Source organism: Pogona vitticeps, chromosome 6 (genome assembly GCF_051106095.1).
Source record: "Pogona vitticeps strain Pit_001003342236 chromosome 6, PviZW2.1, whole genome shotgun sequence".
Lineage (NCBI taxonomy): Eukaryota > Metazoa > Chordata > Lepidosauria > Squamata > Agamidae > Pogona > Pogona vitticeps.
Genome location: NC_135788.1, coordinates 55,801,146 through 55,826,110, shown reverse-complemented (window position 1 = coordinate 55,826,110; position 24,965 = coordinate 55,801,146). Strand labels below are relative to the sequence as shown.

At 42.4% G+C, this 24,965-nt stretch overlaps 1 protein-coding gene across 2 annotated transcripts in view; it reads left to right on the top strand.

Annotated features, from left to right (window-relative positions):
* GLB1 (galactosidase beta 1) overlaps window positions 1–24,965 on the top strand; it is a 79,225-nt gene that overhangs the window by 7,166 nt on the left and 47,094 nt on the right. For both annotated transcript variants that reach the window (XM_073003559.2, XM_073003558.2), the window contains exons 2-11: window positions 842–1,011; window positions 5,867–6,017; window positions 6,297–6,357; window positions 7,835–7,929; window positions 11,947–12,127; window positions 13,437–13,495; window positions 21,256–21,377; window positions 21,461–21,501; window positions 22,166–22,278; window positions 24,694–24,768. In XM_073003559.2, the coding sequence (XP_072859660.2) occupies window positions 842–1,011; window positions 5,867–6,017; window positions 6,297–6,357; window positions 7,835–7,929; window positions 11,947–12,127; window positions 13,437–13,495; window positions 21,256–21,377; window positions 21,461–21,501; window positions 22,166–22,278; window positions 24,694–24,768 (1,068 nt within the window). The remainder of the gene's footprint in view (window positions 1–841; window positions 1,012–5,866; window positions 6,018–6,296; window positions 6,358–7,834; window positions 7,930–11,946; window positions 12,128–13,436; window positions 13,496–21,255; window positions 21,378–21,460; window positions 21,502–22,165; window positions 22,279–24,693; window positions 24,769–24,965) is intronic.

Sequence of the window (24,965 nt, the reverse complement as noted above, 5' to 3'; positions counted from 1 at the left end):
TAGGAGCCCTCTTTCTGGAAGTACCATGTTTTCCTGAAAATAAGACAGGGTCTTATATTAATTTTTGCTCCAAAAATGCACTAGGGCTTATTTTCAGTGGATGTTTTATTTTACAATAATGTCATTTTCTGGTTGCTACACAATGGTGGAAGGTGGGTTTCACTTAACTGGGGCTTATTTTGGGGGTAGGGCTTAAATTACAAGCTTCCTGAAAAATCATACTAGGGCTTATTTTCAGGTTAGATCTTATTTTCAGGGAAACAGGGTACTATCAGTCAAAATCATTGTGCTGCTTTCCATCTTTTTAGAGGTTATTTTGGTATATCCAGATTTAGCCACATTTGCAATGGACTCATTGAAATAATCAGGAATTGTTAGTGTGTGTTAACTTTACTAGCAGTAATAAATTTTTGGGATACCCAATGTGGTGTAGTGGATAGTGACAGACTAGGACTCAGGAGGCCTGAGTTCAAAACCCTACTTAGTCATGGAAACTCACTGGAGGTATGGAACAATTAAAGCTACTCCTTAAATATCTCATTTACCTTGCCCTATCAGGGTTGCTTTAATGGCACATAATGTTTGGTAGAGGTTATCAGTGTTGATGCTCAGGTTGGGTGGGATATAATGGTGAAACTATTATTGTGATGATACTGGATAAGCATAGCTGTGGCTTCTGTCTTTTATATATGTGATTATAAAGTTCTGATTGGAGCTAAGAGGATGTGGAGTCCTTTCTCTCTCTCCCAGTATGATCTAAGCAACGGCTATGTGTATTTCTGCGAAACTGACTCCTATTCCCTAAACCTAAAGCTTCTGTCCACTTAACTTATCTTTACAGACTTTATCCCAGAGGAGCTTTGAGATTGATTATAACCGCAACAGCTTTCTCAAGGATGGCAAAGCATTCCGCTACATATCAGGCAGCATCCATTATTCCCGTATTCCCCAATACTATTGGAAAGACCGCCTCTTGAAGATGAAAATGGCAGGCCTTGATGCCATTCAAACGTAGGTTCTCAAACTACAGTTAGAAGGGATGGGATAGCCTCTAAAGATAAGATGCTATCTCTTGAGTTTTGTATTGCAGTCATTTTATAGGTCACATGTAAGGTGGTGATGAAACCTATAAAGTGTTCTGTTGTGTGTTTGTGTGACAAACGTTCTGGAAACTATGTTATGTAAATATTTTTCAATGGCATTTCTGTTTCTAGAACTTAAAATGACTGTGTATATATGTTCAGGTCAGGGTTTATTTCCTTGTCTTGCATCAAGCTGAGGAGAACAGAAGGAAACATAAATTTCTGAATCAGTGACAGATTGAAACCAGCTTGATATATCAGTGTTGCAAAAGAGCAAAATTGTACACATGGTACATTACAGTAAGTGAAAATGTGGAAGTTAGAAGATAATCCTGATATCCTATTAATAAAAAATGAATTCTGCTGCTTATATGAACGGTGCACATTTAGAAAAGCTGCATGCACTTGATTATTTTGTAAAGCTTTAAATTGTAGTCATCATAGGGAAAGTCAAAAGTGCATTCAAGTCTTACCATGTGGCCTCTGGAAATCCTCATTCCCGTTTGATTTTACATTTCACCAGGCATTATTCATATATTCTCCAGCCTAGTCTTCTAACCTTGAGGTCTAGAAATATGCTTTACCTGGAGCTGTAGAACAACAGTTGAATTCTGGGTCCAATGTCCATTTCTTGGCAACAAGGCACATTTGATTTTTATTCCATGATCTGTTTCACAGGAACAATGTCAGCTAGTTGGTAAATCAATAGTCTCATGTGGAAACATTGCTAGTTTTGCGGACAATATTATTTTTCATTGCCATAGCTCCTCTGAAGTGTGGTTCTGATCTGAGAGAGCGTGCTAAAGTTATATAGGTGCATGTGCTCTGCCCCCCCCCATGGATTGCTGCGTTGTCATGGCGAAGGGGCTTGAGTAATTCAGAAAAGCTATGGGCTATGCTGTGCAGGGACACCCAAGACAGACAGGTCATAGTGGAGAGTTCTGACTAAACGCGATCCACCTGGAAGTGAAAGGAAACTCCGATGCTGCAAAGAAAAATACTGCATAGGAACCTGGAATGTAAGATCTATGAACCTTGGTAAGCTGGATGTGGTCAAACAGGAGATGGCAAGAATAAACATTGACATCCTGGGCGTCAGTGAACTAAAGTGGTTGGGAATGGGAGAATTCAGTTCAGACGATTATCATATCTACTATTGTGGACAAGAATCCTATAGAAGAAATGGAGTAGCCCTCATAGTCGACAAAGGAGTGGGAAAACAAAGCTGTACTTGGATGCAGTCTCAAAAATGATAGAATGATTTCAATACAAATCCAAGGCAGACCTTTCAACATCACAGTAATCCAAGTTCATGCACCAACCAATGATGCTGAAGAGGCTGAAATTGACCGATTCTATGAAGACTTACACCTTCTATAACTGACACCAAATAAAGATGTTCTTCTCATTATAGGGGATTAGAATGCTAAAGTAGGGAGTCAAGAGATAAAAGGAACTAGATTTGGTGGACAGAGTGCCTGAAGAACTATGGATGGAGGTTCGTAACATTGTACAGGAGACAGCAACAAAAACTATCGCAAAAAAAGGAAATGCAAGAAAGCAAAGTGGCTGTCCAACGAGGCCTTACAAGTAGCAGAGAAGAGAAGGGAAACAAAATACAAGGGAGATAAGGAAAGTTACAGAAAAATGAATGTGGACTTTCAAAGAATAGCAAGGAGAGTCAAGAGGGCTTTCTTAAATGAACAGTGCAAGATATAGAGGAAATAATAGAAAGGGAAAAACCAGATATCTGTTCAAGAAAATCTGAGATATTAAAGGAACATTTCGTGCAAAGATGAACATGATAAAGGACAAATGGTAGGGACCTCAAAGAAGCAGAAGACATCAAGAAGAGGTGGCAAAAGTACACAGAAGAATTATACCAGAAAGATCTGGATGTCTCGGGTAACCCAGATAGTGTGCTTGCTGATCTTGATCCAGGCATCCTGGAGAGTGAAGTCAAGTGGGCCTTAGAAAGCATGGCTAACAACAAGGCCAGTGGAGGTTGATGGCATTCCAGTTGAACTATTTAAAATTTTAAAAGATAATGCTGTTAAGGTGCTACAGTCAATATGCCAGCAAGTTTGGAAAACTCAGAAGTGGCCAGGGGATTGGAAAAGATCAGTCTACATCCCAGTCCCAAAGAAGGGCAGTGCCAAAGAATGCTCTGACTACCTTACAATTGCACTCATTTCACACATTAGCAAGGTTATGCTAAAAATCCTCCAAGGCGGGCTTCAGCAGTATTTGGACCAAGAACTCCCAGAAGTACAAGCTGGATCTCGAAGAGGCAGAGGAACTAGAGACTAAATTGCTAACATGCGCTGCACTATGGAGAAAGCTAGAGAGTTCCAGAAAAACATCTACTTCTGCTGCATTGACTATGCAAAAGCCTTTGACTGTGTGGACCACAACAAACTATGGCAAGTTCTGAAAGAAATGGGAGTGCCTGACCACCTTATCCATCTCTTGAGAAATCTATATGTGGGACAGGAAGCAACAGTTAGAACTGGATATGGAACAACTGATTTGTTCAAAATTGGGAAAGGAGTACGACAAGGCTTATTTAACTTATATGCAGAATACATCATGCGAAAGGCCGGACTGGAGGAATCCCAAACTGCAATTAAGATTGCCGGAAGAAATATCAACAACCTCAGATATGCAGATGATACTATTCTGATGGCAGAAAGTGAGGAGGAATTAAAGAACCTCTTAGTGAGGGTGAAAGAGGAGAGTGCCAAAAATGGTCTGAAGCTCAACATCAAAAAAACTAAGATCATGGCCACTGGTCCCATCACCTCCTGGCAAATAGAAGGGGAAGATATGGAGGCAGTGACAGAGTTTACCTTCTTGGGCTCCATGATCACTGCAGATGGTTACAGCCCAGAAATTAACAGATGTCTGCTTCTTGGGAGGAAAGCGATGACAAACCTAGGCAGCATCTTAACAAGCAGAGACATCACCTTGCCAACAAAGAAGGTCCACATAGTCAAGTCTATGGTTTTTCCAGTAGCGATATATGGAATGAGAGGTGGCCCATAAAGAAGGCTGACTGCCGAAGAATTGATGCTTTCGAATTGTGGTGCTGGAGGAGACTCTTGAGAGTCCCCTAGATTACAAGGAGAACAAACTTATCCACTTTGCAGGAAATCAGCCTTGAATGCTCACTGGAAGGACAGATCCTGAAGCTGAGGCTCCAAGACTTTGGCCATCTCATGAGAAGAGAAGACTCCTTGGAAAAGACCCTGATGTTGAGAAAGTGTGAGGGCAAGAGGAGAAGGGGACTACAGAGGATGAGATGGATGGACAGTGTCATTGAAGCTACCAACATGAATTTAACCCAACTCTGGGAGGCAGTGCAAGACAGGAGGGCGTGCTCAGCTCCATGGGGTCACGAAGAGTCGGACACGACTAAACGACTAAACAACAACATGTGCTCTGCTATTGTCAGAAGAAACCATATTCAAGAAGCCGGATGCAAGTGAAAAACCCAAAAGCAACATCAGGGTCTTTTCCAGGGAGTCCTCTCTTCTCATGAGATGGCCAAAGTACTGGAGCCTCAGCTTCTAGATCTGTCCTTCCAGTGAGCACTTAGGGTTGATTTCCTTTAGAATTGATAGGTTTGTTCTCTTTGTAGTCCAGGGGACTCTCAAGAGTCTCCTCCAGCACCAAAGTTCAAAAGCATCAATTCTTCAGCGGTCAGCCTTCTTTATGATCCATCTCTCACTTCCATACATCACGACAGGAAAAACCGTAGCTTTGACTATTCGGACTTTTGTTGGCAAGGTGATATCTCTGCTTTTTAAGATGCTGTCAAGGTTTGTCATCATGTTCCTCCCAAGAAACAGGCGTCTTTTAATTTCGTGGCTGATATGATATGGGATTGTTTTAATAAGTTTAATACATTTCTGTTCCACCACTGGACACACAGATCCTGAGTTTTGAGTGCTGTGTGCTCTTCTGTTGAGCAGGAAGTAAAAAGAAAAGGAAACCTCCATGGTGCACAGGAATCAGTTAATTAAAACCTGGTTTCCTCAGGGGAATTATGCCTTTTTCTTCAGAAGATCTAAGCCAGTTGATTGAAACCCAATATCCTCAAGGGAGCTAGTCAGTTTTCCTCAGAAGAACTGAAACATCTGACATGCAGTCCTGTAGAGCTGCCTTCCCTTCTTCCTCAATGTTTAGCTTAATGGCCTTAGCTCCAATGAATGCCACTTAGGCACTAATTTTATCATCACTATTTTGTTATTAAATGCTGTGAAGGAAACTCATAGTAAGGCATTCAGTTTTCAAAACCATGAAGTTGGATTTTAGGAGAAACAATGATATGAATTTACAAAGCAGAAGAAAAAGGACCATGTACATTTCTGTACACAGAAGCCCCAGCTGACATATGAACTATGAGCAGGGTTCCATATGTAAAGGACTTTCTCTGAATAAGGCATGATTTCTGATTCACTTGGAAAATAACTCCTCCTTCCCTGTTGTTCCTTATGATGCACCATCAAGTCAATTCTGAATTATGTTGATCCTTCTTTTAGGGGTTTCTAGGAAGAGAATACTCAGAAGTAGTTTGTCACGCCCGGCTTCTGGGGGCACCCTGGAACTATGCAGCTTGCCCAGGGCTGCACAGACTGGATGTGCTCACAGAAACATCTACACCACAATTAGTTGTAGCTACTTGCAGTTATTTCTGGTGTGCTGATACTGCTGCTGGTTTGTTTTAATTGTCATCATTGTAACATTAGAGGGTAACAGTGATGTATGTAACATTTTTGCAGGTATGTGCCATGGAACTTCCATGAATCTGAACCAGGAGTTTACAGTTTCACTGGTGATAGAGATCTTGAGTATTTCCTGCAGCTTGCTGATGATGTTGGCTTGCTAGTCATACTGAGAGCAGGCCCTTACATATGTGCAGAATGGGACATGGTAAATATTTTTCTAGTTTTCATGTCTGACATACTTTTTCAAGGCAGAGATTCTTGCATTAAATTCAGCTTGTCTCCAATGGAGGTAGGATGATTGTAGAATAAAAGCCGCATGTGGAAGCATCCCAATTCTGTCCAATAGCTCACAAAACTCGTCTTAATATTTTTTAAAGGCCATGGCTAGTATTCTTGCCGATCTATTACAGATGATGTTTCCAGGAAGCATATATACACAATTCACAAAACAAATATTTTTATTGGGTTCTTTCTTTCCTCTTAGGGAGGTCTACCTGCCTGGTTATTAGAAAAAGAATCTATTGTTCTTAGATCTTCTGATTCGGGTAAGCAGAATAAATAACATTGTGTGATACTCAGGATGTGTATTTAGGACTGCATTATGTAGAAGTAGAATGTGGAGGAATAATAGGATTACATAATACATGTGAATTGCAGGCATGTGATACTATGTAATTTCTCTCAGATATGGAATTATGCAGAATTTGGAAAATCTGTTTTGGACTACAGCTTCCAAAATCTTCTGGCTACTGTGTCTGAACTTATGAGAAGAAATATGTCATAATATTTCTTTAGGTTGCCCTTAGACAGAGGAGTTTGGAAATGATTGCACAGTGGGGGAGAAATAGCTTTTGGTTTGGATGTTCAAATTGTCCAAGTTGAAATGTTTGGGGGAATCACTGTGGTGCAGTAATTAATGTGATTAATGCTAATGGACTCATGCTGGAGATGTTCAGATTTAAATCACCATACCATCATGATGCGCACAGGTGAGCTTGGGCCAGTGGCTGTTTTCCAGCCAAGTCTATTTCCCTGGGTGGCTATGAGGATACAGTGGGGAGACAACCGTGCACTCTCATTGTGGGAGGAAGCCACGGTATAAATGAATAAATAAAGTAAACATTGGCCACAGTTCTGTTCTTTATGGCAACATAGGGCTGATGGTGTCATCAGCAGGAGTAATTTTTCAGAAATAAAACATTTTTTTACTTCTGTCCCATAGCTCCCACAGGAGCTGTGGGAGTCTTGGAACAGAAGTAGGAAAGGTTTCATTTCCAAAAACATTGCCCCTGCTGATGATGTTGTCAGCCTTATGCAGGCATAAGTTATGGAAACAGATTTCAGCCATTGAGTAGCAAAATGATGAAAAGCCAGCTTTAGGAAAAAAAGTCAAAAGTAAAAATGAAGGAAATATTTTATAATGTTTTTAATCCTACCTTTCAAATGTTTTTCATGCTTTCTGATTATGATGATGATTTGAAGTGAGTGTATTGTTTAATTTGTTTTTAGCAATATGTACTGGGCAACATGAGTGTTTTACTTAGTGGAAAGGTGGGATAAAAATGGAATAAGCAAATACATAAATGAAATTGATGGAAGATTGTAGCAGAGCCCTGCAAGAACCTCTTTGGGTCTGTTTTGAATGAGTTAATTCATAGGTTATCTGAAGCTGAGGTGAACAGCAAAGTAGCCAAGTTTTTGCATAATGCCAGATTATTTAAGAGGGTAAAATGCAAGGCGACTAAATAATTCCAGAACAGTGTTTCCAAATGAGCTAAATAGACAACAGTGAAATGGAAGTTGAAATACAATGCATTGCTAAGGAATGCATACACACTCCTCCAAGCCATCAAAAACTGAATTTCACATGTTGATAGTATCTGAGCTGATACTGCTTGGGAAAGAATTTTTATGAGTACCACTTATAATACATAACATGAGTGACTCCTTTCTATAAATAAATGGATGCTATAAAATGTTGATTTGAGATCCATGTACCTTCTCTCCTTCATCGTTTTCTAGATTACTTGACAGCTGTAGGGAGGTGGATGGGAATCTTACTACCAAAGATGAAGCTTCACCTTTATCAGAATGGAGGCCCAATCATTATGGTGCAGGTAAAATGAGGTTTGAACCAAAAGAAGCACTATCACTTTAGGGCACAGAAGGCACTGCTTGCTTGCTTACTTAAAATTCAATGCTGCTAATAACCTTATTTGGTACGATTTATTTATTTGATGTATGTATTTAAAATATTTTTACCCCTTCTTTCTCCTTGAAAGAATTCCTAAAAAGTTTTCCTCTTGGAATTGGTCATTGATGCCCACTATGGCATATAATCTTGAATTCAGGCAGGACTGGAGGGTTTCCCAAATTGCACAGGATGCCCATAATCATTAAAGCAAATGCTTCCAATGGCTTTTAGTGCATGATCTACCAGTTGTACAGTATTTGCACTTAGAGCACTTAAAACACATCTGCTAGAGAAACTATAAGCTTACCCCAGTTGTTTCCCCAGCTTTAAAATATTTTTTGAAGACAGGAAGTCACAGTATCCAGATGTAATAACTCAGAGTTGTAGCATCACAGAGCAGCATATTAGCCATTGCAGAATGTACAGTGAACGCAACATATGAGAGCCTCCAGTGAATATACACATAATTGTGTCCAGTTCTGGGCACCTCAGTTCAAAAAGGATGTTGACAACCTGGAACATGTCCAGAGGAGAGCGACTAAAATGGTTAAAGGTCTGGAAACAACGTCCTATGAGGTGTGGCTTAAGGAGCTGGGAATGTTTAGGTTGAGGGGACATGATAGCCATGTTTAAATATTTGAAAGGATGTTATGTTGAAGAGGGGACAGGTTTGTTTCCAGGGCTCCAGACACTAGGACATTTAGTAATGCTTTCAAAGTACAGGAAAAGAGATTCCATCTGAACATCAGGAAGAACTTCCTGACAGTCAGAGCTGGTTGGCAATGGAATATGCTGCCTCGGAGTGTGGTGGAGTCTCCTTGTTTGGAGGTTTTTAAGCATAGGCTGGATGGCCATCTGTTGGGAGTACTTTGATGGATGTTCCCGCATGGTGGAGGGTTGGACTGGATGGCCTCAGTGGTCTCTTCCAAATCTATGACTCTATAGTTTTTACCCTTGCAACTGAACTGAAGAGATACAATGACCTTTGTGACCTTACAATCAACTGAATGGGTTTACCCAGTCATGAGCATGACATTTTGTAATTTGTTTCCACAGTCTAATTTAAGAGAAAAATGAATTAAAGGAAACCAGATCAAATGGGAATGGTCTCTGATTCTTTTAACTAATTTCTCTGCAAGTGCTAAATTCCATAGTTATTTGTACCAGCATTTTAAAAAATGGTATTTTCCATCTTATCATTCTCTTGCCATCCCTTGTCTGGCTACCAGCCATCACAACATACAGTGGTGCCTCACTTAACGACGATAATCAGTTCCAGGAAAATCGCCATTAAGTGAAAACATCGTAAAGCGAAAATAAAAACCCCATTGAAATGCATTGAAACCCTTTCAATGCGTTCCGATGGGGTAAAAACTCATGATCCAGTGAAGATCCTCCATACCTCCATCCCTAGAAAACAGCAGGGGGTCATTTTGAAAGACAGTGGCCATTTTGAAGCTGCCGATCAGCTGTTTAAAAAACATTGTTTTGCAAAGAATCAGTTCCTGAAGCAGGGAACCGATCATCACAAGGTGAAATTCCCCCATTTAGACCATCGTTTTGCGATCGCAATTGCGATCGCAAAAAGATCATCGTAAAGCAGATTCGTCATAATGCGGGGCAATCGTTAAGCGAGGCACCACTGTAATCAGTTCCTTATGTAGAACTGAAGCATTGCCATCTGTAAAGATATTTATTAGCACATGACCAAGTCCAAATGAAAAGAGCAATTGACAAAAAGGAGAACAACTTTATGATCCAGTCATTTAAGTTTTACTGTGTTTTCTGTCTCTCCTCATTTTGTGACCTTGCAGGCCCTCAAATTCCACCCGCAATTGTGGTTTTTCAGCTTCTGCTGTAGACACTGGGTTGCTTTACATTCTATTTGTTCATTTGGTGGTGGAAACCCAGATCTAAAGCTTCATTAGCTGTATAGGCAAAAGCTGTTGATTTCTCTCAGAAAAGCAACAGATGATTCCAGAAGCTTTACAGTGATTGCCCATTCTACTGTCAGTACCTGGTTTGGTTTCTGTAGCTGAGCTGAGATGACACAATCTTCAGCTGAGATGACACACAGCTTCAGATTCCCATTACTGTTAGCTCTTAGGCACCCTGCTGGTGGGGTCCTCCTATTCCTTTCTCTTTAGCCCCAAGTAAGCCTTTTCTTTCATATTCCCTGATGCCAAAAACATTACTCACCCTTTTTGTGGTATCTGTAGTAAGAAGGATTAGTAGTAATATTGAATATTGCAGAGTGGTGTTGTGACTGCATGTCAGGTGGCATCACACACCCTCTTTCCACACATGCTGTTTATGTGACTTAAGATCTCATAAACCCATGATTTCTGGGGAATTCTAAAGGATTAAGGTATGTATGTATGTGCATTTTATGTGGCATCTAGTTGCAACTGATATATAGTGACCCTAATAGGGCTTTCAAAGTAAATTAGATTTTTAAGGAGTGGTTTTGCCAATTCTACCACCACTCCAGTGACTTTCCATGGCCAAGCAGAGATTTGAACCAAGGTCTCCTAAGTCCAGTCCATTACTCTTTCATCTACAGCATACTGGATACCTACCAGTGGTTTTTATTTTTATTATTATTATTATTATTATTATTATTATTATTATTATTATTATTATTATTGTTGTTGTTGTTGTTGTTGTTGTTGTTGTTGTTGTTGTTGGTGGTGGTGGTGGTGGTGGTGGTGGTGGTGGTGGTGGTGGTGGTGGTGGTGGTGGTGGTAGTAGTAGTAGTAGTAGTAGTAGTAGTAGTAGTAGTGTTGTGTGCCACTAAATTGATTCTAACTTATGGCAGTCTTTTCCAGATATTTCTAGATATAATGTACTCGAAATTGTTTTACCGTTACCTTCTTCTGGGTGTGCTCTGGGACTGTGCAGCTTGCTCAAAGCTAGAGATGTAAAATAGAAAAATGTTAATTTTTACATCTGATAATCAAAACCTGGGACACAGTGTTTACCTCATCTCAGAGGCTAGCATTCTAGCACATGTGGGATTGAATGTTGGCCCATAAACCTATAAGAGTAATATTGCATCTTTATATACCTCAGTCTGAGCCAGGCACACTAATCTAAGGATACATACCATTGAACTTACTTTTGAGTAATTGTCCATAGGAGTGCACTGGAAGATTCAGAGAAGTGGGAAGTAGGAGTCTGAATTGATTTATTCTTGCCAAATGCAAGTTTTATCTTGCATTGATCAGCATGATTTACTCATCTAAAATATTTCCATAATGTAACTTGCAACAGAAATAATTTTATATTAATTACTATATAATGTAGTTCTTGAAAAAAACCCCAAATCACAGCTAAACCTATAATAAACAAAAGGTGGCAGCATTGACAATTTAATAGAAGGCTTCAGGAAAATAACTTATATATCCTATAGCTCCAGAAACAGATGCTAAGGAGAGCAGTGTGTGCATGGCAAAAAATTGCTTGTAAGTCATGACAAGGGAATATAATACATTAAAAGAAATATTTACTGGACAGTCTATATAAGACAGTTAACCTGCAAAAAATAAAAAAAAATCCAAACTGGGTAAAGCCAGGAAAAAAAATCTAGAGAAGAAATTTCATGAAGATGGGAAAACTGACCCCCTCTCTCCACCTTAAAAAACAATAATTGGAGGCCATTCTGATGCTCTGGAGAAAATGTCACAGAATTCCTAGAAAGCCTGCAGGGGAGAGTTTATAATGCAAAATGGACCATATTCATTTGCTTTTTACTCTAATTCTTTGGGGTTTACTTGGATTTTGATATACAGGATTAGGAACATTTGCTTGGATATTTTTCATTTATTTTATCCTTTCATTTTAGCATGTCCTGCATCTCTCAAGTTTGCTCTAGTTGATGGATGTCAGTTTTTTTTCTTATTTAATTTTGTATAATTGTTTATTTGCATTTATTTTTTAGGTTGAAAATGAATATGGAAGTTACTTTGCCTGTGATTTTGATTACCTTCGTTACCTGCAGAATCTTTTTCGCCAGTACCTTGGGAATGAAGTGGTACTGTTTACCACTGATGGTGCAGGCAAAAATTTCTTGCGATGTGGCACTCTTCAGGGTCTTTATTCAACTGTGGATTTTGGACCAGGTTGGTGGCCATCCTAAGTTTGCACATGTACAATAGGGACCTAGGGCGCAGTGGGGTATATTTCTAAGAAATGGTGTAGAGGATGTTTTCAAATGTTGTTTAGGAACATGAGAAGCTCCATGTGACCAAATCGGTCACACTGTTGTTTGACCTAACTCAACATTGTTTAGAGCACTGGTTCTTAACCTTGGTTTACTCAGGAGTTTTGGACTGCAACTCCCAGAAGCCTTCATCACCAGCTGTCCTGGCTGGGGTTTCTGGGAGTTGCAGTTCAAAAGCATCCGAGTAACAAAGGTTAAGAACCACTAGTTTAGAGCAGGGGTGTCCAACCTTTCACCTTCCCTGGGCCACATTAGAAGATGAAAATTTAGTTTGGGCTGCACATAAATTTGGTTTGGGCCACATTGGGGGGCAGCCCTAGCCATCCTCCACAGCCCCGCTCCAAGCGTGCTTACTGGCAGCTACGATCTCAGATAGCAGAGGCTGCCAACTTCAACTCCGGTGGCTTTATGGGGCCAGGAGGGGGTTCCCTATTGACGGGGATGGAGCAATGCAGTCACACAGCCCCCCACTCCCCTCCCCTCCCGCTCCTTCCTTCCCTCTCTCCCCCCCCACCATTGTGACGTACCCCAGCCGCATTCTGGCTGCAAGTGCCGGCAGTGTAACTTGTTTAGAGCATAGCCAGAGAAAGTGTATAGATGTTGGCCTGCAACTTGCATCAGCCATAGCCAGTGGTGAGAAATGAGTCTAACACCTTGAGGACTACAGATTGCCAGTCCCTACTCTACAGAGAGCAAGTTAACACAGGAGGATACTGGAAAATATCCTCTACCACCAGTGTAGTGTACAGTGTAAATGTGGTAAATGTTCCACAATGTCTTGGGGATACCTCAGGCCTTTTTGTTCATCCTGAGGTTAAGACTGTCAGGATCATTCAAATGACATGTTAGTTAAGCCTATATAGCTTGAACCAAGTTAGTGTCCCTGTTGTGTGTCTGTCTAGCAAAGATTCAAGTCACTCAAATCTCTACTGCTTGAATTTGAGCAAGCTTTTTCCTGTTAACATGTTTGTGCTGTCGTTTGCTCTTCCTTAATTTGCTTTATGTTTTCATACTACTTCCTTCTAGTTTCTATTCAGCCACACCATCAAGTAGCCCTTTGTTTTCTATGGTATTTGTCATGATTGATTGATTTAGACATGTAGTGTATGTGCTATACCCAATTAGCAGATCCAGTTTCTGTGCATGCTAGAGGTGTAGTCCTTAAGCAGTAAAGAATAAGAGTAACATTTGACTTTGTTTCTTTGCAGGGAGCAATGTCACAGCAGCATTTTTAACTCAAAGACTAAGTGAGCCTAAAGGTCCATTGGTATGTTTTTTTCTCCCCATGTGTTTATGATTTACGACTAAATTTGAATTCATACCATGTTTCATGGGGTTCAAATCCCAGGTAGCCGGCTCAAGGTTGACTCAGCCTTCCATCCTTCCGAGGTCGGTAAAATGAGTACCCAGCTTGCTGGGGGGGCAATGTGTAGCCTGTATAATTAAATTGTAAACCGCCCGGAGAGTGCTTGTAGTGCTATGGGGCGGTATATAAGTCCAATAAATAAATAAATAAATAAATAAATAAATAAATGTTTCTCCGAAAATAAGACAGGGTCTTACATGAATTTTTGCTCCAAAAATGCATTAGGGCTTATTTTCAGGGGATGTTTTATTTTTTTCATGTACAACAATCTATATTTATTCAAATACAGTCATGTCATCTTCTGGTTGCTGCACAGTGGTGGAGGGTGGGGTTTCACTTAACTGGGGCTTATTTTGGGGGTAGAGCTTATTTTTAGGTTAGGTCTTATTTTCGGTGAAATGGTAGCAGTACAAATATTGTTGGTAGCAAATTTGTATGGGCAGCAGGGTTGGCTTGGAGGGATGTTTGGGACTTGGTTTGGCTTGACTGAAGGTACAGCAAGGCATATAATTATATTATAGGGGTTCAGTGCTGTTATCTTAAGTGAAAGCAGCTGAGCTGATAAAAGTGTAAGAGATAATTATTTGTGGCTGGGAAAAGATTGAAGTGGGTGGGGAAGAATAACCTTTAAAAATAGAACTAGCTTCTCCATTTAAAAAAGCAATATGAACCTAAGATATCTTCATTTTGAGGTAATTGTGAGTCACTTTGACCAAAATGCTGGGCAATCAATTTATTTATCTACCACATTTTTAGCCGCGCCATTACCAATGGTCTCTGAGCAGCATACAACATGAAAACTTTAGAAAAACATTTAAACCATTAAAATACCCAGTATAGTGGTACCTCGCTTAACAGGCGCTCCGTTTGACGACGAAATCACTAGACGTCGATGTTTTTGCGATCGCAAAAGTGATTGCAAAACGATGTTCCCTATGGGGGAATTTCGCTTTGTGATGATCGGTTCCCGAAGCAAAGCGATGATTTTCGGCCAGCTGATCGGCAGTTTCAAAATGGCCGCCGGGTAAACAAAATGGCCACTCGCTCTTTTCTGGCATGGATTCCTCGCTGCACAGGCAGCGAAAATGGCCACGCTATGGAGGATCTTTGCTGGACGGTGAGTTTCAAGCCCCTAGGAATGCATTAATTGGGTTTTAATGTATTTCTATGGGCTTTTAAAAATTGCATTATGACGTTTTCGTTTTACAGCGATTTCGCTGGAACGAATTAACGTTGTAATGCGAGGCACCACTGTATTATAATAATACCCTATATTAAAACAGTCAATTTAACATTAATAGATCCTGCTGCTCATATAGTGAACTAAAGGATACTATTTAATTAAAATGCTGGCTAAACAGAAAGTTCTTTGCCTGACGCAGAAAAGCCAAAAGTGTCGGAACCAAGCAGGTCCCTATAGGGAGGGCGTTCCAAAGTTGGGGAGCAACAGCTGAGAAGGCCCTATTTCAACATGCCATCCCCTTTACCTCTTTCAGGGATGGCACCTTCAGAAGGGCCTCCTGGCCTGATCTTAGAGTATGGAAGAAGGCGGTCCTTTAGGTCAGTGGTTCTTAACCTTTGTTACTCAGATGTTTTTGAACTGCAACTCCCAGAAACCCCAGCCAGCACAGTTGGTGGTGAAGGCTTCTGGGAGTTGCAGTCCAAAACTCCTGAGTAACCCAAGGTTAAGAACCAGTGCTTTAGGTAACCAGGTCCTAAGCCGTTTAGGGCTTTACATGTCAAAGTAAGCACTTTGAATTGGGCCCAAGCAACAACTGGCAGCCAGTATAAGTATTTCAGAACCGGCATGATATCAGTCTGTGCAGTGGCACCACTTACCAGCCGCGCAGCCTGGTTCTATGCCAGTTGCCAGACTATCTTCAAAGGCTGCCCCGCATATAGCACATTGCAATAGTCCAGCCTGGTTGTTACCAATGCATGTGTGACTGTTGCCAGGATCTGCTCATCGAGGTAGGGTGAAGTTGATATATTCTCCACAGGGAAGGTAACAGCGTTCTGTGTCTAAGTTGCACTGGCCACGTGACCACGGAAGATTGTCTTCGGACAAAATGCTGGCTTTATGGCTTGGAAACGGGGATGAGCACCGCCCCCTAGAGTCGAACACGACTGGACAAAAATTGTCAAGGGGAACCTTTACTTTTACCTTTAGGGCTGGGAAATGGCCCTTTAACCTACAGTGGATATAAAAAGTTTATACCCCCCTGTTAAATGTCAAGTGTCTATGATGTAAAAAAATAAGACAAAGACAAATCATTTCAGAGCTTTTGCCACCTTTAATGAGACCGATGAACTGTACAACTCAGTTGAATAACAAACTGAAATCTTTTAGGTGGAGGGAAGTAAAAATAAAAAAGCTGAAATAATATGGTTGCATCTGTGTGCACAGCCTCTTATAACTGGGGATGTAGCTGTGTTCAGCAGTAAACAATCACATTCAAACTCATGTTAAGTAGGAGTCAGTACACCACTGCCATCATTTAAAGAGCCTCATGGCGCAGTGGTTAAAACGCTGTACTGCAGCTAAAACTGTGCTCACGACCTGGGGTTCAAGTCCCAGGTAGCCGGCTCAAGGTTGACTCAGCCTTCCATCCTTCCGAGGTCGGTAAAATGAGTACCCAGCTTGCTGGGGGGAGCAATGTGTAGCCTGTATAATGAAATTGTAAACCGCCCGGAGAGTGCTTGTAGCACTATGGGGCGGTATATACGTCCAAAAATAAATAAATAAATAAAATAAATAAATTTATGGTGTCTCTGAGGAAACCCAAATAAAGATCAGCTGTGCTAGTAGGTCTTTCCTAACATTTTCACGTCCTACAGCAGAAGCCATGGTCTGCAAAGAGCTTTCAAAGCATCAGAGGGATCTCATTGTTAAAAAGGTATCAGTCAGGAGACAGGTATAAAAGAATTTCCAAGGCATTAGATATACCATGGAACACAGTGAAGATGGTAATCATCAAGTGGAGAAAATATGGCACAACAGTAACATTACGAAGAACTAAACATCCCTGCAAAATTGCTGAAAAGACTAGAAGAAAATTGGTCAGGGAGGCTGCCAAGAGGCCTACAGCAACATTAAAGGAGCTGCAGGAATATCTGGCAAGTACTGGCTGTGTGGTACAAGTGACAATAATCCCCATATTCTTCATATATCTGGCTTATGGGGTAGAGTGGTAAGACAGAAGCCTTTTCTTACGAAGAAAAACATCCAAGTCTGGCTAAATTTTGTAAAAACACATCTGAAGTCTCCCAAAAGCATGTGGGGGGGGGGAAGTATTACAGTCTGATGAAACCAAGGTTGAACTTTTCGGCCCTAGTTCCAAAAGATATGTTTGGTGCAAAAACAACACTGCACATCACCAAAAGAACACCATACCCACAGTGAAGCATGGTGGTGGCAGCATCATGTTCTGGCGCTGCTTTTCTTCAGCTGGGACAGGGATCTTAGTCAAGGTAAAGGGAATTATGAACAGCTCCAAATACCAGTCAGTATTGGCACAAAACCTTCAGGCTTCTGTTAGAAAGCTGAACATGAGGAGGAACTTCATCTCTCAGGAATGCCAATCCAGTAGGGCCCTGAAAGCAGCTCCGGCTTATAAGCCTCTTCTCCCTCTGAGCCAGGTGGCTGATGTCGAGGAAGGGGTGGGGCAGCCAGGAGTAGCAAGGTCCCAGTCCTGCAAGGCAGAGGGAGACTGAGCCAGGCTCCCTCAAAAAAGCTGGCAGCCAGCAGCAGCCCAGCCACAGCCACACGGTCTCTCACCCAGTGTCTGTGGATGGCAGATGTTATCCGGCTTCCCCAAACGCAGGAATGTGTTTAACTGGTCCAGGTAGTCCTAGACCTTGTTGTATGGGGGAAGGCATTATTTTATGAAAGCCTTCCTTGGAAATGGTTGAACGTGAAAATAGCCAGCATCATATCAATTGCTGAACTCCAGAACATTGAAGTCTGAATCCTGGAAACAAGGAAGGGACACCTAATGTTAGCTTCCAAGATTAACGTTTGTGGAAATATACAGTATTGTGAGGCAAGAATGGCAGAGAGCCCTGAGTCTGTAAAAAAAACTTGCTAACTGCATCAGAAGCTGGACAAAACCATAAAATACTTTACAAGATCTTTCTTCTGTGAACTTTAACTAGGGATGTTGTTATATTTCAGTCAAAAGAAATAGGCGCCCAAATTGTATAGAACCTCTAGCTCAGGGGCAGAGAATTGTTGGAGCTCCAGATGTTTTGGATTCCATATTCCTTACAATCTTTTACCATCCTGGCTAGGAATTTTGGGAGTTTGAGGGGAAAATATCTGGAGGAACAAATGTTCTGCTTCAAAGCAATATTGCACTTATGTGTCTCTTCACTTTATATGAGTCACTCTAGAGGGCTTCTGATGCCACCTCAGTTTGTGCCTTTTGCCCTCTCCACTCTTTCCTGTTGTCTCAAATTCTACTTCTGAAGTTGTCAGGAAGATTTGTCCCAGATGAATCAAGAGCCAATGTGGTGATAATTTAAGTCTTTGTTTTGGACAAGGAATGCCAGGTTTGAATCTTTGCATAGTAATGGTGTCTCTAAGCTAGGTGTAATTTCAATGCCTCATCAGCCTCACAGGCCTCTTGTGAGGATAAATCAAAATATGACTGTGAGCTTGAGCCGGGAACGACCTGGGTAGGCGGCGCGGAGAGGCTTCAAGCTCCCCGGTCCACCCCCCAGCCTGTCCCCGATGCCGGTAGCCTTCCCCGCCGCCTACCCAGCCCGTTCTCGGACACCTAGGTGTCCGAGAAAGGGCTGGGTAGGCAGCGCAAGGAGGCTTTAAGCGGCGGGGACAGGCTGGGGGGTGGATCGGGAAGCTTGAAGCCTTCCCGCGCTGCTTACCCAGGCTGTTCCCGGACTTCCAGAAGTCCGGGAACGGCGGGGGTAGGCGGCGCGGAGAGGCTTCAAGCTTCCCGGTCCACCCCCCAGCCTGTCCCCGATGCCGGTAGCCTTCCCCGCCACCTACCCAGCCCGTTCTCGAACACCTAGGTGTCCGAGAACGGGCTAGGTAGGCGGCGCAAGGAGGCTTTAAGCGGCGGGGACAGGCTGGGGGGTGGATCGGAAAGCTTGAAGCCTTCCCGCGCTGCTTACCCAGGCTGTTCCCGGACTTCCAGAAGTCCGGGAACGGCGGGGGTAGGCGGCGCGGAGAGGCTTCAAGCTCCCCGGTCCACCCCCCAGCCTGTCCCCGATGCCGGTAGCCTTCCCCGCCGCCTACCCAGCCCGTTCTCGGACACCTAGGTGTCCGAGAACGGGCTAGGTAGGCGGTGCAAGGAGGCTTTAAGCGGCGGGGACAGGCTGGGGGGTGGATCGGGAAGCTTGAAGCCTTCCCGCGCTGCTTACCCAGGCTGTTCCCGGACTTCCAGAAGTCCGGGAACGGCGGGGGTAGGCGGCGCGGAGAGGCTTCAAGCTCCCCGGTCCACCCCCCAGCCTGTCCCCGATGCCGGTAGCCTTCCCCGCCGCCTACCCAGCCCGTTCTCGGACACCTAGGTGTCCGAGAACGGGCTAGGTAGGCGGCGCAAGGAGGCTTTAAGCGGCGGGGACAGGCTGGGGGGTGGATCGGGAAGCTTGAAGCCTTCCCGCGCTGCTTACCCAGGCTGTTCCCGGACTTCCAGAAGTCCGGGAACGGCGGGGATAGGCGGCGCGGAGAGGCTTCAAGCTCCCCGGTCCACCCCCCAGCCTGTCCCCGATGCCGGTAGCCTTCCCCGCCGTCTACCCAGCCCGTTCTCGGACACCTAGGTGTCCGAGAACGGGCTAGGTAGGCGGCGCAAGGAGGCTTTAAGCGGCGGGGACAGGCTGGGGGGTGGTTCGGGAAGCTTGAAGCCTTCCCGCGCTGCTTACCCAGGCTGTTCCCGGACTTCCAGAAGTCCGGGAACGGCGGGGGTAGGCGGCGCGGAGAGGCTTCAAGCTCCCCGGTCCACCCCCCAGCCTGTCCCCGATGCCGGTAGCCTTCCCCGCCGCCTACCCAGCCCGTTCTCGGACACCTAGGTGTCCGAGAACGGGCTATGTAGGCGGCGCAAGGAGGCTTTAAGCGGCGGGGACAGGCTGGGGGGTGGATCGGGAAGCTTGAAGCCTTCCCGCGCTGCTTACCCAGGCTGTTCCCGGACTTCCAGAAGTCCGGGAACGGTGGGGGTAGGCGGCGCGGAGAGGCTTCAAGCTTCCCGGTCCACCCCCCAGCCTGTCCCCGGAGCTCGGAAGGGAATTGTCGGCAGGGGACGGTGGCTTCGGGGTCCTTCCGAGGCCGCAGCCCACTGCCGACATTTTCCCCCAGCTGAGCAGCGGGGCTTCAAAGCTCTCGCCGCTCAGCTGGGGGAAAATGGTGCCTATGGGGAAAAATCGCAAAGCGATTTTTCCCCATAGGCAAGATCGTTGTGCGATCGCAAAAGCGATGGCAACGAAGCCATCGTTATGCGATTTTTTCGTTAAACGGGGCACTCGTAAAGCGAGGCACCACTGTGTATGTATGTATGTGTGTGTGTGTGTGTGTGTGTGTGTGTGTGTATATATATATATATATATATATATATATATATATATATATATATATATATATATATATATATATATATATATATATATATATATATATATATATATATATATATATATATATATATATATATATATATATATATATATATATATATATATATATATTTACATAGCTTTATATTTTCTTGTAGCCATCACCTTGGCTCATGTAGGAGATTATTTGCATGTACCAATGGGAGCTATTGGGAGGCGGAGCCAGAGAAACTAGAAGGGAGGGGTGAGTCAGAGTCTGGGAAGTTCAGTCAGTGAGAGACTGAGATGAGAGTCTGAAGAAGTTAGTCTGTGGTAGTTAGAGTGTGTGGCAGAGTTAGGAGTTTAGAGTGGAACTTATAGAGCACTAAGAGAGTTAAGAGTGAAACAAGTTACTAATCTAATGAATACATTAAAGTCTGTGAAGAACCTGTTTAAGTCAACTGTAATCAATAAACCTGTGTTGTTCAACTTTATACTCAGCTTCGACCTCAATCTTTCTAATTAAAGGATGTTGACAGAGGTCAGCTGATGGCAGCAGAAAGGAGAGAACGTGTTGTGGGCCTCAGGCTAGTGAAACAACCTGAGGATGTAGTGGCTCGTCACAGTTCTTCTACAGAGAGATGTATAACCTCTGTAAATAAATATTTTCCTAAACGAAGCTTTCAAAAAATTTATTTCAAGAAACAAGGGTCTCTTTGTGAAAGCTCTGATACCTTCCCTAGACAAAGCCCTGCCTTCGTGTATACTTAATAATTCCTGTTAGTTGTCTACCTGTGGTTTGGATATGAGGTAGCACCAAGCTATGGCTTAGTGTTATGTGCACAAGCCAGAGCAAGTTTTGGGCTTGCACACTCTCCCCTCTCTCTCCTCCTCTGGTGTTCTCTAAAAGAAGAAAGCCAAAGCATCTGTAGAAAACTCCAGTTTTACACTGTAAAATGTCACTGTGAAAATGCTTAGGAAGTTCTGTGAGGGTGGCATGTGGTTTAAGCAATGAGGTGCCTTTCTTGAACCTGCACATGAGTAATGCATGTAAATAACTGCGTGGTTTCTCCCCCGCCTCCGTGATGGAAGCCTTAGACTTTTTTTTTCCATTTCAGGTTAATTCAGAATTCTACACTGGCTGGTTGGATCACTGGGGTCATAAACATTTTACTATACCATCATCAATTGTAGCTAAAAGTCTTAATGAGATCCTCGCAAGTGGTGCAAATGTTAACATGTACGTTCATCAGCATCTGTTCAATTGAGACCACAACCATTTCTGGTGCAGTATCCTTGAGTGTATGTGCTTCCTCTTTTCAGGTACATGTTCATAGGAGGGACTAATTTTGGCTATTGGAATGGTAAGAACTCTATGTAGTTGGCTTAACTTACTTAACATTCAATTAAACAGTTTTAATACTTTAAATATTATGACTGTTTCTGTTAGGAAGAAGGGGGAAGCATATGAGGATAATTTTGAAGCAGGTAGAAATAAGGTCCTATTACTCTCTGAAACTGAGGACAAAGTATCAGTTGAAACTGCTGTTAAATGCAGAAACATTACTAGCTGGGAAGCTATGATGTGAAGTTGAGCATTCAGGGTTACAGCATGAGACAAACAAAGCATAGGAACAGTGAGAGAAGCTAGTTCCATATTTCATGCCAGGATGACTGAGGGAAATTCTAGAAACTAGAAATTCATATTAATACCAAGGATTTAGACTTGTGTGGGATACCTGGCATTAGTAATTCCTAGCTGGCCAAGTGCGTGAGGGGGGAAAATGCTTCAGGTTAGAATGCTCTCTTTAGGTTGTTATTGAGTATTCTTACAGTGAAAGAGATAGCTTTGTTCATTGTTGAAAGAGCAGGTGTTGTAGTCTGTGGAGCCCCTTATGAATCAGAAGTGTCACTGAAGTGCCATATATCTCTGTATTTTTAAGTAGTTAACAAAGATGTTCAGAATAGAGAAAGAACAATTTAAAATCTATGAGATGTTGTACTATTTATATTCCTTTCTCCTTATAGGAGCAAATATGCCTTATTTGGCACAGCCTACTAGCTATGATTATGATGCCCCACTGAGTGAAGCAGGAGATCTCACAGAGAAGTATTTTGCTATCAGGGAAGTCATTAGCATGGTGAGTTCCATCTAAAGCATTTTTGGTGTATCTTGTCTTGCGCTAATCTTGGTTTTCAATATACAATGGAATTGAAAAACTGCTGCTAGGTGCCTCTGAGCTCTGTTGCAGTATGTTTCAGTTGAGCAAAATTACTCAGAAAGTAACTAGGTACAATAACTAGTTGTTCGCAATTAATTTTTTTCAATAACAAAGGTGTAACTAAGTTATATTATGATTGTAACATAATGGCTGAAATCCTGTTGCTTAGCACAGTAAGTCACAATAGCATAGGCCTATTGAATCTGGGGGTATCTGGTGAGTCAACTCCTCAAGTTCCATTGATTCAATTAGGCCAACTCTAGTTGCAACTTATGCTAAAATAAGGGTGTGGTTACACTGCATATTTGTATCGGTTTCAGCTCCATTCTGTCCTTCTCCCCCTGTATAAAAGAAGCATGTTTGCATACCATGTTTTCAATGTTGTGTAATATTTCTTCAGTTAAATTTGGTTAAAGGATGTCAAATTAAAAAGCCCTGGTGGCCTCTTCAAAAAGACTCAGTTTGTAGTCAAAAGGAAACAGGTTTTACTGTGCATCGTTTAGCCAGGATTTTTAAAATCTATTTAGTAAGTAACTAAAGTAGTAAGCAACTAAACTAAGCCCTTTGAATCAAGGGAACTTACAGAGGGCTAGACTCACTAAATCACCATTGATTCAGTGGGCCTATTGTAATGCCATTTATAACGCTAAGCAACAGGATTTGGGCCATTGTGGTGTATAATTCTTAGTAATATGTCAGTTTGATCAGACTTAGGTGTCCACAATAAACTGTTTTATGCATGTTTGTCTTACAATTGTAGAAAATCTAGAGTCTGAAAGAGCATTTCACTGAATCTTTTAATCTTTAGTTTTTGTAATATTGGTTGCCTAGACAGCTTGGTTCTCAGCATTACTGTGGGTTGTCAAATAAATCTGCAACTCTGTAAATCCAGTTATCATAACATGTCTTGTAGCAAAGAACTTTTTCTGGTAGATAGATTGTATCGTGAGGCATGAATAAGCCAAGTGATAAGCTGGGTGGAACAAATTTGGCATTCCACTTCTGTCACATTCCAGGTCTCTCTGTTAAAATAACAGTTGTGATATTTTGAGTGCCTGGTTTTTAATCGCCAGTGTTAATAATACAGTGGTGCCCCGTATAGCGAGGTTAATCCGTTCCGGATTAACCCTCGCTATACGGAATCATCGCTAAGCGGGTAGGGGAAACGTATTGAAACGCATTAAACTTCGTTTAATGCGTTCCAATACCTTTGTTACTTACCCGTTCAGCGAGGATTCTAGGTGCCGGCAGCCATTTTCGCGCCTTCGCTAAGCGAGGGCAGGGCGCGAAAATGGCTGCCGGCAGCCATTTCCGGGCTTCCGGCGGCCATTTTGGAACCGCCGATCAGCTGTTCGGCGGCTCCAAAATGGCCGCCGCAATACCCGATCTTCGCAATGCGGGTTTTCCCCATTGCGAAGATCGGGTATGTTTCCGTATAGCGATCCCGAAAAAGGGATCGCTATACGGAAACATCGCTATACGGTGCACTCGTTAAGCGAGGCACCACTGTATTATAGTCATTTCCTGCATTTCATTTCCATACTGTTTGCCCTCCACAACATTCTACACTATGCCATGCTCTGCTCTGCTCTGCTACACAAACACATGCACACATACACATCTATCTCTTGATTGAGCGATCTCTCTCTCTCTCTCTCTTGTGTGTTATGTACAGTGGTGCCTCACTTGATAACGTTAATCCATTCCAGCAAAATCACTGTAGAGCGAAATTGTCGTCAAGCGAAATAAAAAAGCCCATTGAAATGCATTGAAAACTGTTCAATGAGTTCCAATGGGTGAAATACCTGCTCGTCCATCGAAGATCCTCCATAGGGCGGCCATTTTCTGCTCCCTGTATAGCGAAAAATCCGTCCTAAAAACAGCGGGGAGCCATTTTGCACAGTGGACAGCCATTTTGGAAACCTGACGATCAGCTGTTTTGATTGTCGTAAAGCAAAAAATCGGTTCCCAAAGCAAGGAACCAATCATCGTAAAGCGTTATTTTCCTATTAGAACATCATTTTGCGATCACAAAAGCGATCACAAAAACCTAATCGTCAAGCGGATTCTTTGTTTAACAAGGTAATCGTCAAGCGAGGCTCCACTATATGTATATGTGTGTGTATTTGTGTGTGTATGGAGCTGTAAAATGGTTCATGCATCTGAGAAATAAATTGGAATGCACAAAATTTTATGCTAAAATAAATCTACTAGGCTTCAAGGTGTCACAGCACTCTTTATAGATTGAAGTGATGTTGTTATCTCCTTTTTTACCTGAGAATATGGGCAATGAATGGCAAAGACTGTGATTTTGTTTTTGTGTTGTTGTCTTAGTACAAGGAAATACCAGAAGGCCCTGTACCTCCAACAACCCCCAAATTTGCTTATGGAGACATTCCTTTGGTTAAGGTAAATGAACAATATTTTGCAGTAGATGAATTTGCTTGTGCATACAGTGTGTGGTTCTGCTAGTTTTCACAAAACATAGAAGTACCAATTTACTTTATCAGCAAATTGTAAATATTTTAGAACTCTGTGAAGGTCTGATTTTTGAGCTTAGAATGGGCATCTGTAGCTTTGTCAATTAAACTGAGTAAATTCATTAA